General features: G+C 39.7%; 1 protein-coding gene across 1 annotated transcript in view; it reads left to right on the top strand.

Annotated features, from left to right (window-relative positions):
• Nucleotides 1-20,355, top strand: part of SPOCK1 (SPARC (osteonectin), cwcv and kazal like domains proteoglycan 1) — a 257,041-nt gene that overhangs the window by 187,740 nt on the left and 48,946 nt on the right. The window contains exon 6 of the mRNA XM_085236770.1: nt 10,341-10,455. Within this exon, the coding sequence (XP_085092896.1) occupies nt 10,341-10,455 (115 nt within the window). The remainder of the gene's footprint in view (nt 1-10,340; nt 10,456-20,355) is intronic.

Here is a 20,355-nt window from a genome sequence, read left to right as displayed (position 1 = left end):
CTTGATTTCTGAGCAAACAAACTAATTCTGCTTTCTTTGCATGGGCGTCTTTCACAGTGAATCCCTTCACTGAGCACCAAACTAGGCCTGGGGTTTGCTTATATTTCTTTTAATTTTTTTGTTGTTTCTATTGTCGTCTTTAGAAATCAGAAGCATTGCTGAAAGCTTTAACTTCAAAGCTGAAGCCAGCTTACTCTTCATTGGTTGCTATGTTCAGAGATATATTCCCTAAGCTTCTTTGCTAGTAACAGCCAAATGTTTTGTTTCAGCGCTTTTCACCACTGGGGCTTTTACTTTGTTTTTGTTTTTTTTTTCTTTCACAAAATAAATTCTGAGAAGTCAATTAAAAATAGATTATTGTTCTTAGGACTTAATTTTTTTCCTATTCTGAAAGCAGACAGAAGTGGCGTTGCAGAATGCTGCTTATTTTGCATTAGTACTTAAGCCTCAGATTTACTCCATTTATAAAGCAACGTAAATTTTCAGATCTGAAAGTTTAGTCGATACTAAACATTTTGAACATCCAGTAACGAGGCATGGATGCTGCAAAGGTCATATCACAATTGCTGAAACTTGTTCAAGTCTGCTGTGAACTACTGAATGTGATAGATTTAACTGGAAAGGAGTGTGGTAATTCCTGGAGGAGTCTTGGTCTGTTGGAATTTATTAATAGTGATCTGAAAAAACCCAGATTGTCTTTGCACGTGAGAAGTGAAGGTCATTGTTTGCTTAGAAGATGATACATCATGTGAGAACTGAGCATGCATGTTGTAAAGACTGATTCACCAGTACTTCAGGAGCCAAAGCTGATGCAGTAGCAACTTTTCTTCGACTTATTTGTAGAAATAGTTCAAAGGGAAGATGAAAATGTAGGAAATGTATTTCTGAACTATTATCAGCCTGTACATATCCACTCAGAATACCACCATCAAATAATGCATCAGATATCTTAAGTATTTAGCAATGTATTTGCAGTTACAGACTCCAACCTAATGCCACCGCTTAACTCCTTGCTTTTGGCTACGTGCATGCTGAAGATGATGCAATTGCATTAACTAACTGATGGGGAGTGTTCTGTGAGATTTTAGAGATACTAAAATATTGCCAGCATGCTAATTGAATAAGGCCTAAAGGAATGTGCCCACCTTTTACTGCCACCTGATGCTGCTGCTTCTGCCCAGGTACAGACATATGAGAGTGACTGAGTAGATGAAGTATTGCCTTATCTGAAACCTGGATTGATGGAGTTGCATGGCTAAACTGTTCTGTTTAAAATGTCACTGAGCAGGGAAGCCCTGTGCTTGGGGGTCTGAATGTTCTGCACCACTTTGCCTCTGCCATTATGTAGGCAGTTGTTTAACTGGTAGCTGGATTATCTGTGTGTGCTGTGTGTGTGTGTAGAGCTGCAGATCATTACCTTTTGATTATGTTTGTGTTATCTGATGCATTGTCTCCATAAGAGAAATTAAATTGCCTTTAGTAATTTGAAGCAAGTAAAAATGACAAATCATCATTCTCATGTGATCACTAAATGGCTACAGAATGAGAATGCATCTCAATTACATGGCAAGTATACTTCAAGCAGCATCGATTGGTCCAAATCTCCAATTGTTTTCCTGTGATTTTCTTTCTTTAAACTAAGATGGCTTTGGTCTATTAAAAAAAAAAAAAGTAGCTTCTTTCCTCTTTGGATAATACTATTAGTTGTGAACTCTCAGCTCATAATTAGGAAGAGTTAGAATTGAGAATAATTTCACAGAGAGAAAAGAAATATAAAATGTAAAGAGAAATATGAGAACAAATAGAAGCAGTAGAAAAGTGAGTTTGAAGTTCATGCTTTAGGATGTCAGACTATACTGGAAAGCAAAAAAAACAAAACTGCTGTGCACAGCTAGCAAGTGCCTATCATTAGTGAGCTATCATGGAAATCCTGCAGGAAGAAAAGACAAAGTACTTTTATATGTGACTATAGAATATGGACAGTAAGATACATTTGTTGAAGTTAGCCAGCAGTGCTGCCCACATCTCCATTTAGGTTCTGGTCCTGCAGATATTCCTGACTAAAAAATTAGCATCTCCAAAGACAGTTCATAGCAGTAATTACCAGGTGTACAGAATGATTGAGTGTGCAGCAAAGCATCCTGCAGAGATCCTGAGCCACTGGTGCTGCTGCAGAGGGAAGCTCAGGTGCAAAGCTGCTTCTGGATGGATGGATGTCTGTGACATCTCCAAAGCACTTCAGTTCCTGAGTGTGTTCAGAGTGTGGGTGTGACCCTGGTACTTGATGCTGATCTGAAGAGCCGCCAAAAGTGACTGGATTTCAATCTAAGAAGGTGGCTTTGCTGAAGGAAAGTGAAAGAAAGCACGTGCATACCTTGCAGCTGTTATTGCACGATAGCTAGCAGGAGGAAGACTGAGAGGAGAGGCAGAGTAATCAAGTTTAGCCCAGGCTGGTTTCTGTTAAATCTCAGGGATAAGGGGGAACGGATATTTTTCTTTTGACTCAGCTGTTCGTTGTGACAGCAGTGCTTTGTCTTCATCTGCCTTATAACTTGTGCTAACCTCTTCAACTAATGAGGGAAAAGTCAAAATCAGCATTGCACAAATCTTTCCACTTATGAATTTGCTCTTTTGCTTCCCATCCCAGTGCTGCTTGTCCCCTGCTGCTCCAATAAGGACCTGAAGTTCTTTCAGCATCGTGAGCCTACTGAGCCTTCCCTTCTTTGACCTCCATAATTCCAGAACTGGCATCTGAATTCCACACAAAAAACAAGTTGACTTCTAAATGACATGCTAGAATTTGGTGTGCAGAACTATTTATTTTGTTCACAAAATAGCAATCATTTGTTGTTGCATTATAGTAATAAATGGTCCTTTGAATGTCCTCTATCCAGTGAGCTTACACATCCTATCTAGCTGATGCTATTTACTGCATTTTTAAGATTCTTAGTTCACATTGAGCTGATTTACTAGCTGTTTCTCAGGGCAATTTGTTTTGTATCAGAATAGAATTTTGTCCTTCGTGGTCTGTCCAGAAGTCTCCAAATTAGCTGATCGCTTTCTGTCTGTAAGGGTGCTTTGCAGTAGTACATAATTTCCTTGGTTTGCAGCCCTGCCACTCAAACACTGAAATAGGTCTGAGTCTTCATGTATCAGTTTGAGAAATGTGTTGTCCAAGCCTGTAGTTTCTCCCTTGGGTAGTTTTAACCAGCAGAATAACGTTTAAATGCGAAGCTTTTGGCTACTGTGAGTCCAATTACAAATATGGAAGGTCAGCCAAATTGTCCTTTAGAATTGTGTTGATGGCAGTTGAGGGATAGAGCTCAGTTGGCCTCTGCATGGGAGTCCTTCACACTGAAGGGTCTGTGAGCAGTCGTGAGCCTCTTTTAAGGATCTGTTGTGCACTGATTTGAAAGCAAAGAAGAGCATGAACTCCTCTCAGGTGCAGAGCTCACCCTGCACTGACCCTGTGTGCGTTGGCAGTCAGGCTCATTGTGTTCTAAAACAAATCTTTGACTTTAATTGATAAAAACCAGGAGATGCCTTCTGCTCTTCTGCTGATTCAAGTTTAAGCCATTTCTAATTATAGTGAGAGGCCACAAAATATGAAATTAATGCCATATTTAATTACATGAGAGCTGCCTTTTGCAAGTCCACTCTTTTCTGAAGTCGTAGATGGGGGGAAAATGTCTCCTCCTGGAAGATGACCCTTCTGACTTTCTGGTTGCTCAGGAGTTGGTAGTCAGTTGCTTACACTTAACACTGTAAGAAGTGAAAACTTGCAACTGATTGCCTGTGACTGGAACTTGAAAAAAAAATAAAGCTGACCTTAAATGTTACATTTTATAGTCTTAAAATTGACAAGCATGATCTTAGGGACTGAGCCTTGTGCTTGGAGCACCTGCAGTTGGCACTACGAATGATGTGACCTCCTGACTTAGAGTGGTATTTAAAGGTTGCCCAGGTCTCACTTTCCTTCTGCTCTGTGGTTAATTTTACCCTGAGGGCAAAGACCTGCATCTCTCCCTCCTTAGATCTGCAGGGCTGTGGAGCATGGAGCAATTTGTGGTCCTCCAAACTTTGCTTCATGTGACCTTTTGGCTTTACTGTATTCAGCTTCATCAATTTTCTCAGCCTGGTTAATGTCTGTACCTTGGCCTCTTTCTCTGTGACCCCACACCTGGAGCCTGTTCTCTTTTACCAGCAGGCTATGAACCACCAACCTGCAGTGTGCAGTGAGAAACCTTCTCAAATATTTGCAGTTTACCTGAGATACAGTGAGGTTCTTCGTGTCATTTCTTGCAGAAATGAGGATTTCTGAGCCAATGAGTCATAACAACTCCTTAAAGGTTTGCAGCTAGTGTATGTTTTAAAAATGACTCAGTGTATATTTACACAATAGGTTGTTTGTGTTAATTAGAATTTATTCCACCACTGACATACATGTGTAACTCCTGTTAATAGCAACAGATGTGTTCTAATAAGGAGCATGGAGCTCCTAATTGAAATAAGATGCTTTGTATGGCTTTTGTTTCAAAGGCAAACCATTGTATGTTAGCCTGGTAGCTCTTGTAACAGAAAACAAATGATTGGGGGTTTTTCCATCCCCTTTAGGACAGTAACAGCAGTCAGCTTCATGCTGGAGCAGAGCACGTGCAGCAGCGAGCTTACTGTTCCGACAGATGGAGGGGAAAAGTGCTTTGGTACCACAGTCATGAGTTGGAGAGGTGTGTGAGGATGCTGGTGTTTGTTTACAAACCTGAATACACATGGCTGACTTTGCTGCCTTCCCACTGTCCAGCTGGGCAGCTAGTTTTGGGATTCTGGGCTTCACAGAACCTAAAAGTGTGCAGGATTCCCATTAACTGCATGTGTTCAGCAGAATGCAATGGCTGTGTATCATATAGCCTGTTTCCTCGTAGCAGCTGAAGAAAAGATACTGGACTTGTTATTACCCCAAGTTGTTTTGATTCTTCTCTTAGTAATATGAGTCTCTTGGACTAAGGTGCTTTGACTATAGTAATTCTTTCTTCATGATGGGAACGAGAAGCAGAGGCTTATGAAGCAAATAGCGATAAGAGCTCCTAGCTAAGGAAGTAATGGCAAGCATTGCTCTAAAGCATGTAAACAAACAGCCCCTCTCAAATAGGTGTCTGAATTCCAATGGATTCTAATTACCTGCTAAGACAGATAGGTAAGAAAAACTACAGATACAAAAAGAAAAAAAGCCTAGATTAAAAAATACATATGCTGTAATTTTGGAAAGCTTTAGCTTCTGCTGATGGCAGGTGAAAGATAAGGTAGAAAATAATGAGCTTTTGTACGTGAAGTTTGGTAGAGTTGTATTGTGAGTGAACAAAAGATGCACCGTAAAACAAATGCAGCATGGAAATAACTCTCAGTGGAAATGTAGAAAGCTGCAGGGCCTTCCAAGTGAGAGCACTGCTCAGCAATACGGTTTTAAAGCTGCTGCTATTCAGAAGATGTAATATTTCAGGTTTTAACATACATTTTAATTAGTATCCTATAAAACTTAACCTCCTATTCCAATCTTGTCTGTCTTTTGAGAAAGAGATGGCGCAGGAGTTTATATCCATTATGTATATTGTCTGCTGGTTGCTTGCAGCAAAGAAAATATGCTTATATCTTTTCTCTCCTTTTTTTAATTCACACTTGAGTTAATGACAGAAGCAGTATAAGTTTGGAAGTTAACAATTTCTCCTTTATCAGCATAACTACAAGAAATTGGAAGTGGTAGGTTTTGTGTTATAACTTTTTATGTTATGATCAAATCAGAGTCTCAGATCCTCTGCTGAGCACAGTGTGCTCTCTCCTCCTCCTCTGTGTATTTGGGATGCTGAGCTGAGCAAAGCACTCTGCTTCTCAGTTCTGTGTTCCTACAACCAGCAGCAAACTTAGCACGTAATATATCTCTGTCACTCTAGGATATATCAGGGAGTGACCCTGAAACTTGCAGCTGCATCTACGTTCCTACTAAACAGTGCCCTCAGAGCTACGGTCTCATTGCATTTACCCTGAGTGCACTGTAATTAAAATCACTGTGATGAAATACACAGCTTTCTCGTGACAGGGAGCTGTCAGTCCCCATCCAGGACACACAGCAGGGCATGGAGGGGCACGTTGCTCAGTGCTAGGCACGGTTTGTTGTGCTGCTCCATGCCAGCTCCCCATGCCCAGCAGCTGCCTGCCTGCCTCAGCACTGCTGTCCCCTGCTTCACCCCTCTGCTGCTGCATTTTAAGCAAATAGCTAAGTTCCTTGTGTCGTGAAGCAAAGCTCTTCAAGGTATTAATGTGGTCTGATGGTTGCACTATATTGTCTGTGCAGGTGTTCATTAGTCAAATATACACCCTTGTGTAAAGGACCACAGAAACTTATTTGGCAATATCACTTTTGTGCAGGTTAGATCCAAACCTGGCTGCCAAAGCTTAAAAGCCAGTATAACGAGAGACAGATACGTTGTTTTATTGCATCATAAAGAAATACCCAGATTCTCCTCCAGCGGGGACCACAGGATGGAGACTGACAGACAAGAATAAAATAGCTGGGAATAAATTTTATGTAGCTATTTTCTTTCTCCCTCAGATGTGAATGCTTATGCAAAACACATTGCTGTAGATTCACTGACAATAAAGAGGGAATCATTATATGAGTAGTCAGCTCTCAGGGGAACACTTTAGCCAAAACACTCTCTGCAATAATTTCCCTCATCTTAGTTGAATAAATTAATTTATGAATTTTCCATGAATATGTTCAACTGTTTCTCCCCTCATATATTTTATTGATATCCATATGTGTTTAGCAACAAATAACAGAGCTGCTTTTCCATTTGCAGTAAAACAGTTTAGAGATGTTTATGTGGGCCTTGGGGTTCATAGTAAACAAATGCAGTTCAAGCACCGGGGAGGCAGCAGAGAAACGTAAAGCCTGGCACGCTCAGCAGAGATTAAGTCAGATCCATTTGTACCACATCAGGCTGGATCCTTGGAATCAGAAGGATGAGCCCTAAACTGTGGGACTGCTCCTAATGATTCGTGTGTAGGATCACTGCAGGGAACTCCATGTGTGTGTCTGCAAAGCTCATAGCGTCCATTTGGCTTTGAAGTCCATGATAGGTTGGGTCACCTGTCAGTGTCCTGTCCTATGCCTTGTAATTTGTGTGTGCGTGAGAAAAGGAGAAGAGGGTTGCAAGAGGAATGAGGGAGTTTTGTTTTTAGCGGTGTAGTTTCTGTGTTTTGAGGAAAGCTAAGACTCTCCTTTTATACTGTTGATCCAGCACCAGAGTAGTCTGAAAACTTCACTGATGCTCCATTAGATATTTTCTGTGGCCATTCTCTCTCTGAGTATCACTAATTTTGGCTTAGGTAATGTCATTAAATCCAATGTGAAGCTATTCACATGAGCTGTTCCAGCATGGATTATTTCAGTAAATGTGGAAAATACAGTTTTTCCACGTTTTTCTTTGGGAAAGGAGAAATAGCTATTATAAGGTGATCCTGCGTTGGAAACTAATCAGTTGTTATTCTAGTATACCAAAACTATGGTGTTCTTCCATCTTCTTTCCCCAACACTGGCCTACCAGACCAGTTCCATTAATAAATACACAAATGAACATTCCAAAAAGATGGATATGCAGTGTGGGGTTAAACATAGGCAAAACAATATACCCATGTGGCTGCACCATCATGATCTTCAAGCTCAGGTCTCGTACTTACCCTGCATGTTCAGATCAGGGAGCTTGCCCTTTGTAATCGGGGTAGGGTGGGTTTTTTCTTTGGTTTGTTGATGCTTGGAGGTTGGCTTTGAGGTTTTTGGTTGTTTTTTATCAGTCATAAGGATGAGGAAAAACCTGCCTTGCTGTTTCTGAGTATAAAGCTCTTTTTTTCTTAACTACATATGCTAATGAGCTTGCAATAGGCCTTAGCATCTTAAAGGTGGTGTTTAAAGTATAATTGCAAGTGCTTAGATACATAATTTACATTTATTATGCATAATAAAGTATGTAACTAATTGATGTTCTGTAAGGTATTAAATCATCAACTCCAGCTGCAGGACAATTTATGGCTGTGGTCTCAATAATACACTGACTATCAGAATGTGCTGCGGAAAAAGTTGTCATCTTCAGAACTGTGTATGCAGAGTGTTCTCCTTTCTCCTGGTCTCCTCTCCTTCTGATCTGCTTTCTGTTGTGTGTGTGCTGTGCAAACAGCACAGATTAAGCAAATGTGCTTACAGAGCAGACAGATGAAAAATAAGTACTTATTTCTTGCAGGAACTGCTAGGAATATAAGTGCAAGCTAAGCTTGCACATGTTTGTGTCTGTGCTCTTCCTAAATTGGAAGGGCAGAACATCACACAGAGCATGCAGCCACCAGGGTGCATTGAAGTTCAGAATGGCTGGGAGATAATGTCAACAGAATAGGATGTAGGCAGAGGATAATGGGCTCCTGCTGCTAGATTAAAGCCTGGGCAAAGATGAGCCCCTTTTAACAAAAATAAACAGAGGCAAAGCCAAGACATTTGCAGTATTTTCGAAGCAGGAGGCATTTATCTTGTAACAACATCCTGTTCTCTTCTCTTGGCTTCCACTGTACCAAAATAACAGCAGATGATGCTGTGATTCTGTTCAATGGCTCTTGCTGTAAGAGCTCTGGTTGCCCACTGCAACCTCATCGAAGTAATGCCGTGGTCCTGTGGGATGTGTCCCTCAGCCCTTTAAGAAGCTTTACATTTGAAAACACACGGTGTCATACTGTGCGAGCATGCTGATCTAATTTTCAATGGAAAAGAATTAATCTATAATAAAACTCGGACTTATCAAAGGTTTTTGCAGTGCAGCATTCCCAATTTCCCCTGGCAGGAGGCAGTCTCTGCAGGGAGCAGTGCAGCCTCAGGGCTGCAGGCACTGCTCCCTCCTCTATTAAAAGCCCTCAGGCTCTGTTGTGTTAAAATCAGTACTTGAAGAAGGGGAGAAAAAAAGAGAAAAAGAAAATGGGATTGAATTGAGTTCAGTAGGTATCGAGCCAAAGAGAATGCTTGGCACGTTTCTTTTTCTGCTTCTGTGTGCTGTCCTCTTGTTCTCTGCTTTATTAGTACATTAGTCTGGTCTCCAGCGATCATGCTGCTGGGCTCAGGCTGGGGAAAGTATCCTTGAGGCAGTTACTGCAAAGAGGACAGCTACACAGGCACAGTGCTCTTAGAGACAAGTCAGCACTAAAATGTACGTAATGCAAACAGCAAAGGCTGTGAATAGCCAGAGTGCTGTAAATCAGAGCTTTTTAACTAGCACGCTCCTGCGATATTCTTCTGAATTGTCTCATTTGTCCAATACTGCACATGTCCTGCTGTCCTAAATGGTCTGGATGCAGTGCTGTAAATCCCATCTGCTGAGGTTTTAGGGAAGGGAGAGGAACCAGCAATAATATGCAAATATAGGGAAGTGTACTGCATTCCTCTGTGGGTGGGTATGGTGGTAATGGGCTGACAGTTGGCCTTGATGATCTTAGAGGTCTCTTCTGACCTCTGTGACTCTAGTTTAATTTTCAGTCTTTGGTTATTTTACAGTTTTCCTGTATTTCTGGAGTTGGTTGCATAATGAACAGTTAATCCTAGGGATGGTGCTGTAAACAGTTATGGCAGTTTATAATTATTGGTTGGAGTCACTTAGAATTCCATCCTCATTGAGAGCAGCAGGCATGGAAGAACCAGTCTCATCCTCAAGTGTCTGCATCTCTCAGTGAAGCATTTTCTTTGAATTCAAGCTGCTTTCTTTTAATTCTCACTGTTGAGAGGATTGGTGTCATTCCATGGGTGCTACCAGGCCTGGCCCACTGCTCTCAGCAAAAGTTGGGTGTTTGCAGATCCTGAAAGGCCAAAAAATTTGGTATTAGTGCCAAGCAATATGCAGGTGATAAGTGAAACAACCCCTCTGAAGAGCTCACACCTGAAGCAAGGTGATGCAGCATAGGAAGCAGCTGGGATTCTGAAGGTTTGTGTGTCTTTCCCGTCTTGGTCACTGATCTCTCAGTGACCTGAAAGGAATTGACAGGAGCTGCTGTGCTGCAGGTTCCATACATTTAAACAGGGAATAATAACACTTTATGATGCACGTTTAGAAATGTCATGCAAAAGACTGCATAGGAAGTAGCTGTTATTGTTGCTATCTGTGATCATAAAAACAATGGCATTTTCAATAGAGATTGAAGTTTTGCAATCTGTCCAATGTTGTTATGGCTAGATGCAATTTCTCATTTAATCCACAGCTGCTGCTTTTATATCTTGTCCTAATTCAAAACATATTCTTGCTTTTTTATGATTTCAGTGCAAGTTGGAATTTCATGCGTGTACTTCTGGCAAAACCATCACAGCTCGATGCGAGGGGCCCTGCCCATGCCTCCCAGGGCCTGAAGGTCCAAAGCACAAGACAGAAAAGACAGGTGAGTTGAGCTGGTGATGAAGTGACAACAGCTAAGCTGTTTCTTGCTATGTTCTCAGGAAGTGCATAATACAGGTATTTTATAACTGGTAGATGTCATATGGAACACTTTTTGAGAAAAATCAAAAGTACAATGAACCTTTTTTATATAATGTAATGCTTTCATTCAGCTTCTGCAGAACTGGCATCTACCTGACAGAGTCTCATGGGAAAACTGAGTTCTGGCTCACAATTTTCATTTATTGTGTGAAAATATTTTGAATGAAATTCTGAATCACAGAAGGAAAAAAAAAAAAAAAAACACAAAAACTTAATGGCTATTGCTTTGTATGTAAGTAAATATAGATACATATTTATCAGTAGCCTGTATTGTTATTCAGAAAGTCATTTAGGATTGCATGGACGTGTTCATGCTCATTGATAACATGGGATCCATATTATCATCATTAGCCTTGTTGTTGATGTTGCCATTAGAAGTCGCATGCTACATTTATCTGGTTTTATATAAGAAATACATACATTGCCTCAACAAGCACACTGCAAGGGACATTATATGAAACTGAAGGCTGGTATCTCAGCACAAATATTTTCTCTGCCAGCTCTCCACTGAGCTCTGTGTGTAGGTCTGTAAGCTCAGTGAGCTAATTGACCTCCCCAGGGAAGTAAGCACAAGCTGTCTTGGGGTGACCTCATCCAAAGGGTATTAGCTCTTGCAAAGGAGAAGCACTCAAAGCCCAACTCCAGCAGCAGTGCCACAGCCAGGTTCTGTCTGAGAGTTCTACTCCATTATGGAAAAGGCAATTTAGAAGGGAAAAGGAGTTGGTTTTTTGAGTATTTGCAATGATTCTCCAGTCTAGATCTTGAAAATCCAGGTTTGCTCCATTTCTTGAAAATCACACTTTAGTTTGCCTAGCTATGAGACTGAAATGAAGTATTTTAGATAGTGAGGTTCTGAAATCAATATATAAATAATATTGCTTTATGCGACTTGAATCTTTGGTTACAGAATGCGTACTGATAAATTGCCTTATACATATTTTCTCTTCCTTGCAGTCTGTCAAAAACATACTTTTCTTCTCCCTGTATGCCCTCTTTGTTGCCCTTATCAGAAAGAGTATCAGATTAATAAATCTTCAGTGACATTTTAAGCTTACAATTTCATTCACACAAGAGAAAAAAGATTCTAATAACCCTTATCTTGATAAATGCAATTTGACAGGGTATATGTATTCTAAAACCCAGGCTTTTGTTTTGCTTGACTCAAAAACTCTAACTCTGGCCAACAAAGCATTAATTTAATGGATTGGGTGATCTGTGGAGCAACTTTCCTGAAGGCATTTTCAAGAGGTCCCTCTTGGGATAACAGTACTCATGCTATTGCCCTGGTGATAGCAGTAGGGCCAAGGGTATTAAATGCTTCAATGCTGCCACTTCAGCATGGCATGAAGGGAGTGCTTGGAGAAGCCCAGTCACCTGGGAAGTAAAGGAAATCCCTATCAGATGTGTATGGAAATGGTCAAAACAATACACTAGTTATCTTTGGCATCAAGTGTGTGCGAAGGAGCTGCTCTTGAGTTTGGTTATATTGCCATAGGCAAGGCCACTTGTACAGGTGTGGGAGTGACTGTGTGCACATGTATGTATGTATATCTGGCTGGGTGATGAAATCCTACCTTTGCCAGAATTTGGCCCTCAACAGCCATGATGGATGTGGGGCCTCTGGCTGCAGATTGGACTGAAGGAGTCTGTATGATGTGTGTCTGCCCCTTCCAGCCTGGTGACAACCAATCTTCCTCAAGTTTATATGAGAACTGTCATTTCAATTGCCAGTGGAAAAAGTTGTCTACAGGATGGCCTTTAGAACGATTCCTTTCTTTGTTCCTTTCAATACTTGAAGGAAGCTTATAAACAGGAGGGGGTATGTCTGTTTACGAGGGTGGGTAGTGATAGGACGAGGAGGAATGGTTTTAAACTGACACAGGGGAGGGTTAGGTTGGATATTAGGAGGAAGTTTTTCACACAGGATGGTGATGCACTGGAACAGGCTGCCCAAGGAGGTTGTGGATGCCCCATCCCTGCAGGCATTCAAGGCCAGGCTGGATGTGGCTCTGGGCAGCCTGGTCTGCTGGTTGGTGACACTGCACATAGCAGGGGGTTGGAACTGGATGAGCATCTTGGTCCTTTTCAACCCAGGGCATTCTATGATTCAGCAAGTTATGTCACCTGGTTTTGGAGAAGCAAGCCCTGAGCAGTACCTGAGGTGATGTGAGAGAGGTGGAATGCAATTGATAGCAGAGCATCTCAGTCCTCTGCAGCCACTCTGGTCCCAGCAGCACTGAAGTGATGTCCCCTTCCTCAACTTCCAGTCTGGAGCTCCTGGTAGTATTTAGGTCACTTGGTGTCATAATGCTTCCTCTAGACTTGACCCCAAATTTTTCTTTTCCTCTTACAGTACTGCTGAATTTGTATAAAACTCAGCAGATTGATTTCTTATATAAAGATTTGTTTTTAAAAAGTTAACAACTGGGTCTTTGTTTCTGCTCCTTATTTAGTTCAATCCATTCAAATAAAGAATAATCTTAAGTAGAAAATGATAGAGCTAAACTTCGTGCTCTACACAGATATGTCAGTGGAAAAATACTAAAGAGAATTACAGTGCAAATGCTTCCAGCAAAATGGAAATGCAGCTCTTAGAGCTACTGCATAAACTTTTTAATGCCTATTATACAACAATGTTAAATATATGTGCTTGTGAACTTCCAATTTGAAGGCAGTTCACGTTGATCTTCACACATTCATTCAATCATATTCAAATATTATTCCATAATAAATTACTTTCAGAAATTAAAAATGTAAAGGAACATTTAATTTCCAGCGTACTGTAATTCTAAATGTCGTGACCTTTTTTTCATACGCCTGTGAATAAAACTGGCAGCAGCATCAAAGAAAAGCAAACTAAGTGTATGTGCTCAGAGGTAACAATTGACTGCAGTGTCTGAGTCGTATTCCTTCCTCCTCCCTAGGCTCCTTCAAAAGTATCTCTGCACTGAGGATGAAAATCAAGACTAGTAATCATGTTTAAAAAAATAAGTGGAATTCCTTTTATAATGGTGACTGGTAATACAGAGATATTAATAAAATAACAAATGTTAGCAGGAAATACACCTGAATAATCTCTAGTGGGAAAAAAAAAACAACACTAAGAATATAAGCTTTCCATCGTGAAGCCAAATGTTTGAAGAGATGGCAGAATTGTGTTCTTTATTTTCGGAAATGGAATTTTAAGTCAGTTGTCTGAGATGTAGGGAGCAGGTCTCTGTGAGGGTACTAATGGAAGATTTCAGAAAATAAGACAAGCCTTAATGTCCCCTCTCTTTCTTTTTTTAAATCCCTTTAGATTTCTTTGGTTTATCAAAACACTTGATATGCTTCATTATTCACAGCAGTGTCCCAGCTTTACAATATGCTTCCATGCAAGCCACTGATTTCTAACTCAGCTACCCAGCAGCAAAGGTTGAGCTGTAACTTGCATTGAGGATAGCTGCCCTTTCAGAGCAGACGTGTCCTCTTATCTAATGCCTTAAAATGAATGAGGCTATAATTTCAACAAAAGAAAGACTGGTAACTAATTCTTAGTGGCGCCTTCATGGCAGCAGTTATTCAAGACACAAAGTCTTGTCTGTTGAAAAGAGGTTTTCAGGTACCTCTTTCAAAAGTTCTTTAGCATTAGAGTTCCCACCAAGTGCAACTTCATTTGATACCAGCTAAAGCTTCTAAAACTCCTCCACTAATAAAGGACTTCACAGAAGAAACAAGTAGTTTCAGTTCTTCAGACCCTGTTGGCAACGAAAGAGATTTTCTCTTTTGCAGCGTAGTCATCAAAAAGACAACGCTGTGCACCAAGGTGGCATCTCTTGGCAAGTGTGAATTCTTGATTGTAATAACGTGGTTCTGTTTGCTTCCTGAACAAGTGCACGACTCCTGTTTGTTACAAGTGCTAGCGGTGTGGTAGCTCAGATGTGATGATGGTGCAACTGCATTTCAGGTTTCTTTCTGCCCATGCCCTCTTTCTGTGTTTTCTAAAATGTTGAATGTTATACCCCCAAACACACTGCTTTTGATTTGTTGCCATCAGGGTTACAGAGCCACTAGAGCATGAATGGATGCAGTAATTCAAACTGGGTTGATCCCTCTGTGTGTGATGTCTTTTTGACCTTGCACAAATGCCCAAGGCAAATTGTAAGGAAGCACTGTTATCTTGATAAGGGAATTCTGAGTTCAGTAGGCAAAAGAAAGCATATTCAATTACACTGACTGTTGTTTAAATTTCTAAAGGGAGTCAGGAGAACACTTTTAATTACAGAAACAGAATTTGGCAAGCTCAGTCAAGAATCTGCCTTGTTTAGGGTATAGTTTAGGTTCTGAATCTTAACATTTACCTAACAGCCCTATTGGGGGTGATAAATGTGAAGGTCTTATGTTCTATTCCCCATTAAAAAGAGTTCATTCAGAGAAATCAGTCTTATTTCCCAAATGAGTTGTGTGACTTCGTGTGTGAATGACTGACAACTAAAAGAACTTCAAGTTTTAGAACTAAGTCTTTCCTTACGTATCCAGTTGCAGCAAGTGTTTCAGTTGAAAGTTTCTTGTATTCAGTTTTCATGGCTGGAGCGTGCATCATTTTAAAGTTTCTGACGGTGAAACATGAGTCGTGAACGTGGCTGAGTTGAAATTGGTTTCTTGGGTTCGATTTAACAATGCTAGGCCTTTCTTTCCTTTTATGGCTTGGTAAAAAAGACTTCCAATAGTAGATTTCTAGGTAGATATCTAAGTGGACTATTTGAGTCACAAACTCAAGGAACAATAAGACATGCATTCTAAAACTAAGACTACAGAGCATTTCAAAGCTTGCTTTCTTGTTGACTCTGGGAGGTTCTTCTTTGTTTTACAGAGGGGCAATAATATTTACTCCAAACCAAAGAGTAACTTTCAGTGCAGAAAGCAGATAAGAAACAAAGACACTGATGCATATTCCAGATGCTGACATGCCTCTGTCCTGGGCTTCTGTGAGAAGCAAGATTATCATTAAACATAGTGGGATCTGATTTTTTTGCTTCAGAATTTTCAGTATGAATGGTGCAATTCATTCTTCTAACTTGTTAACAGAATGAAACAACCTTACCTGAGTTAGCTACTATCTGTAAATAATAATAATAATCATAACTGTTATTATTGCTGTTACTTTTTGAGTTTTCACAACAGGAGATTAGGCTTTATTTTGCTACTCCTAGAGATATAGAAGATTAAACTGTTTTCATTACTGACAGATATTTTCTGTGAGTAGTGAAGTGGCTGCAGCCAATTAATATTTGATTAAAAGACAAAGAAAAGCAGGCAAGAACTGATATTCTTGCTCTCCATGGATGGCTATTACCATTCCGCCCATTAGAAGTAAAACCAAGTAGCTTCAAGACTGAGGCAGCAAAAATCAAGTTCTTGCCAGGGTCGGAAGAAAGAGCAGTGCGGTGGTGGCTGGGGATATTCTGTTCTGCTTCTTCATCTCACATGCATCTCTTATGTGCACCAGAGAAAAGCAATAGCTTATGGGGGAAAGACTGCACATTCTACATATGCATATTTCATGAGGGAACTTGTATTTTTGTAGGAGAGTTTTATTAGACAGTGCATTTTCAGGAAGTTAAATGAATATGCCAAAAAAGAGAAGCAGGATAGAATTGTGTGGAAGCTATTAAAGTGAATGTGAACACTTTCATTCCACCGCTATGTGATTGGTATATATTGCAGATCTTCTCCTATGTCTGCAAAGGAGAATGTATTCTGTGCAAACAGCCATATGCAGAGCTAACCTTAGAATAACTCAGGAAGAACCTATTAAATGGAAGTCCTCTAACTCAGAAAGGTGGTGATGCCCTTATAAGAGATTTGCTTGAGACATCATTAGGCCCAACTGTTTGCACCTCAAAAGTATGATATTTCCATGAAAAAGGCAGAGAGGAGTCTTAAATCATGTAGATCAACTTAGAAGCCATATCACTTTGTAAGGCTTCATTTTGAATATTTCTATGAAAACAACAAGAGCAGAGGAGGAAAAGGTGAGGTATACTCCTGTAGGCAAATTATTGCCACCTTCTGCCCTGAAACTTGCTGGTACATTTATATTTTCAGGGAGATGGGATTGCCAGCTTACATGGGAATTCATTGTGAAGATTTGAAATAATGGTTCGCACTTTGTGTTCATGCAAATTTAAAATTTGCTTTTTCTGAGGAAAGGATAGGGCTTTGTTTCTACGTTCATAAAGTAGTGAAACTATTGGAAAAAAAGGTTTAAAAAAAAAAAATGTAATCAGTAAGAAAAAGTGCCATCAGTAAGAAAAAGACATTAGTCGCGCCAGGAAAAGAGAAATGGGAGGAAGGTATTAGACATAGATTTAAAATAGGAATGAAAGCATCATTTTAAACCTATGCATTTTTCCAAGTCTTAGGAATTTATTCTCAGTAATTTATTTCTGATAAGCTGCACTTCTTCCTGTAGCGATAGCTGAAAACATGCACTTCTGGGATGTTTGCATTATATGAAACTCAATAAAACACAAATGACTTAATTCCAAAACTAACTTGTGCTTTGAATTGAGTCTTGTCACTGCAAACACTTGTTCTCATGAGTTACTGCTCAAATAAGTAGGTTCGTTGTCTTTGAATGAGGTCATCTGACTGAATTTGAAGATAACAGTACCTGTAAGATAATGCTTTCAGTTATTTTTAGATTTTGTATGCTATTTTTCATATTCACAACAACAACAGGGAGGCTGAGTCACCTACTGTAGGGAACTTGCTTTAGCAGAGAGGGTTGGGCTCAATCTCCAGAGGTTCCTTCCAACCCAACTCTGAAATTCTGTGACGGCTGGGCTACACACAGTGGGACTTGTAAATGTTACAACTGACAAAACAATTCTGCATTTCTAGATATTGTATTTTGGGATCTATGTGCAACCAGTTATAATGGCGTAGTTCAAGGGATCAAATCTGTACAAAGAAAGTACACCAAAGGTTTACAAACATAAAATCAAAAGTCGCTTTCCAGTTGGAGCAAATACTCGTGGGTTTTAAAGCACCGCTCACTCTGCATACTTGTGTTGAATTATATGTGTGAAGTACTTATATAACAGAAATACACTTTTTCAGACACTTCTCATCATAGCCACGTTCCACAAAATTACTTTTCCTGACCATTCTGCTAGGCTTGAAGAGTAAATTGATGTTTAAACATATGATAACCTTGGATTTGATCTTGAACCCAGGTTGCTACGCAGTTCTATAACTGCATGCTATTTTTTCCTGCAAGGTGATAAATACTTTACCAAAGAGAATAAGTTAAAATACTTTTAATACTTTCTATCATTATACACAGAAATCTCTTAGGTATATGTATGAAGCTTGCTTTTACATGAACTTGAAGTGGTGAAGGAATTGCCCCTGTGGGAGCTGTTTTACATTTTCTTCTGGCTCACGCCAGGCCCCAGACAGATAACAAGTTAGAAATGGTACCATCTATTGACTTGCTGTCACTTCCTTAGCATCATCTTTCATAGATTTGATCAAATTACAGCAACCTCCAAAATACAACAGACAACCTCTTTAGAGGCAGAAGTGACATCAGAACAGCTAGGAGTGAGACAGAAAGGAGGAAGCAGTGCATGAGAAGCAGTGTGTTGTTCACTTAGCTGCTTTCAGGTCCTTGCTCAAACAGATGCTGGCTGTAGTAGCAGCACCACTATCAGCAGGATTTGTGCTTACAGTAAGTGCATCTCTTTAACAAGGTAACATGCCAATGGGGTAACATTCAGTCAGAATTCCTTTCGTAATTTCTTGAGGTTGAACAAGGACCTGATGCAACTCTTCATCATTGCTGAATAAAGATTGATCCCAGGCCATGCTGGGAGACAGCAATTATATAGAAGTAACTGTGCCATGGTGTAATTATACTAAAAATAGTAGCATTTTTAAAAAGCCTCTTGCAGTCTGCCACAGAGGTATGAAACCTGCTGTATCACAGTAAAAGCATACTTAGACAGCTCAGAGTAATAGGTTTTGTGAACACTTCATTAAACAAAATGCTAAAATGGCTAACAATTTTAATTTTACAATAAAGGTTAGAAAACAGCAGCACAGCAAATGCTTAGCACCAGCAAGTAACAGTTTTCAGGCGAAGTAATATGATTTTAGGATGCCAACAGAAAACTATTGAAGTTGATCACTCTTTTAATAGAAACACTGCATAGGAACAGCAGGAGTTTGTGCACTGGTATGATAAGTAGAGCGTCCACATTTCTCTCATCAATAAGTCTGGTTTCATGTAGTTCTTTTTTTCTCACAAATATTAATTCCTGCATTTTGGGGAATATTCCCAAATATTTTAAAGTCTGTAAAATCTCTGGAAAACCCAACAGGTACAAAAAGTATAGTGCTTATCACTACATGTTTAAGGTAAAACTTCCCAAATAAAATAAAAACAAATATTTTCAATAACATACAGAAAATAAGGCTTTTCAAATTTCACGTGCATCTTTTTCTGTTTTGTTTTCCCTTTGCTACTTTAAGGACTACATTCCATCTTTGGTTACTGCAATATAAATTCGGACAAGTTCTGTCAGTGCTGTTGAATTGGTTGCTTTTGGTAAAGTTATCCACATCTGTCATGGCGTAAACAAACATAGGTCTGAGCCTTGTTGATTGCTCCTGAGAGTTCATTACTTGCTATGCACTTCTCAGAGCTGTGTCAAATTAGCTCTGAGTTTTTCTGTTTCTAATTCTTGTTTGCTAGTGCAGAAGGGAGATATGTGAAATATCATCACTTCATTCCAAATATATAAGCTTACGTATTTACGGCTTTTGCTGTCCCAAAAGGGAAATCTGTTCATTCTTTTTCCTCTGAAGAATTGCATTTTTTTGTAATTCAGTTTAATGGACTGTGTGTAAATCAGAAAAATATCTTCTGCTTTCTGCTAAAGCAACCACTTAGGGATGGACTGAAATGAGAAGCAGGGTCTGCATTTGTGAGTTATTGAGTTTTGAATGATTTGGATCAAGTTCATCTCCATTGCAGCAGAGTTTGTCATCCACAAAGAAAAGACTTAAATACCCCACAGCGCAGGAAATAAATGTCGGCATTAGAGAAGCTTTCAGGCAACCAACATGGGACCTTTCTGTCTCAAGTGTTGAAACATAAATGTATCTATACCGTATTTTTGGTTGCATGCTCAAACTCTGAAGTCAGCTACTCCAAATTGCAGCGTAACGCTGGTTGGTGCCCAGCAACTGGAGATCTTGGAGTGACTTGGACAGTCAGATCTACAGAGCTGAACTGCAAAGCCTTGGTTCCCTGCAAGTGTTCAGAGATGCCTTTATAATACTTCTAATTAACAGTAGCATTTAAAGTGGCTGATCTGTCCAAGAGATCTGTTTAACTTGTATGATCGTTTTCCTACTTAGTTTTAATTACAATTTTCTAATCATGGATTCATTTGAGTTGGAAGCGACCTGTAGATGTCATCTAGTCCAGCTCCCCAGGTAATAATAATAACATGTTCCCACTAAAGCAAGCCAGATTTTCATGATCGTTTAAGAGAGTATGTTTACGGGAAAAGATTTGTTTCTTTTATAAGAATATACTTTATGCAACAATATCACTTTATTCTCATATTTATAAAATTATGGTCTTAGCTTAATCTTGCTTGTCTGAAGGCCAATTTCACATCTCTTGCTTCTCAGTTTGACAATGGCAGTCTGGTCTTGGAGTTAACAGACACAGACAATGGGCAGATTTTTATTGTCTAAATTGCAAGGATGGTCTATAGCACAGATCCTACTCCCTTATCAGACA

Source organism: Meleagris gallopavo, chromosome 15, assembly GCF_905368555.1.
Source record: "Meleagris gallopavo chromosome 15, MGAL_WU_HG_1.1, whole genome shotgun sequence".
In the NCBI taxonomy this organism is placed as follows: Eukaryota; Metazoa; Chordata; class Aves; order Galliformes; family Phasianidae; genus Meleagris; species Meleagris gallopavo.
The sequence above is the reverse complement of the archived record's forward strand: the minus strand, read 5'-3'. Positions and strand labels throughout refer to the sequence as shown.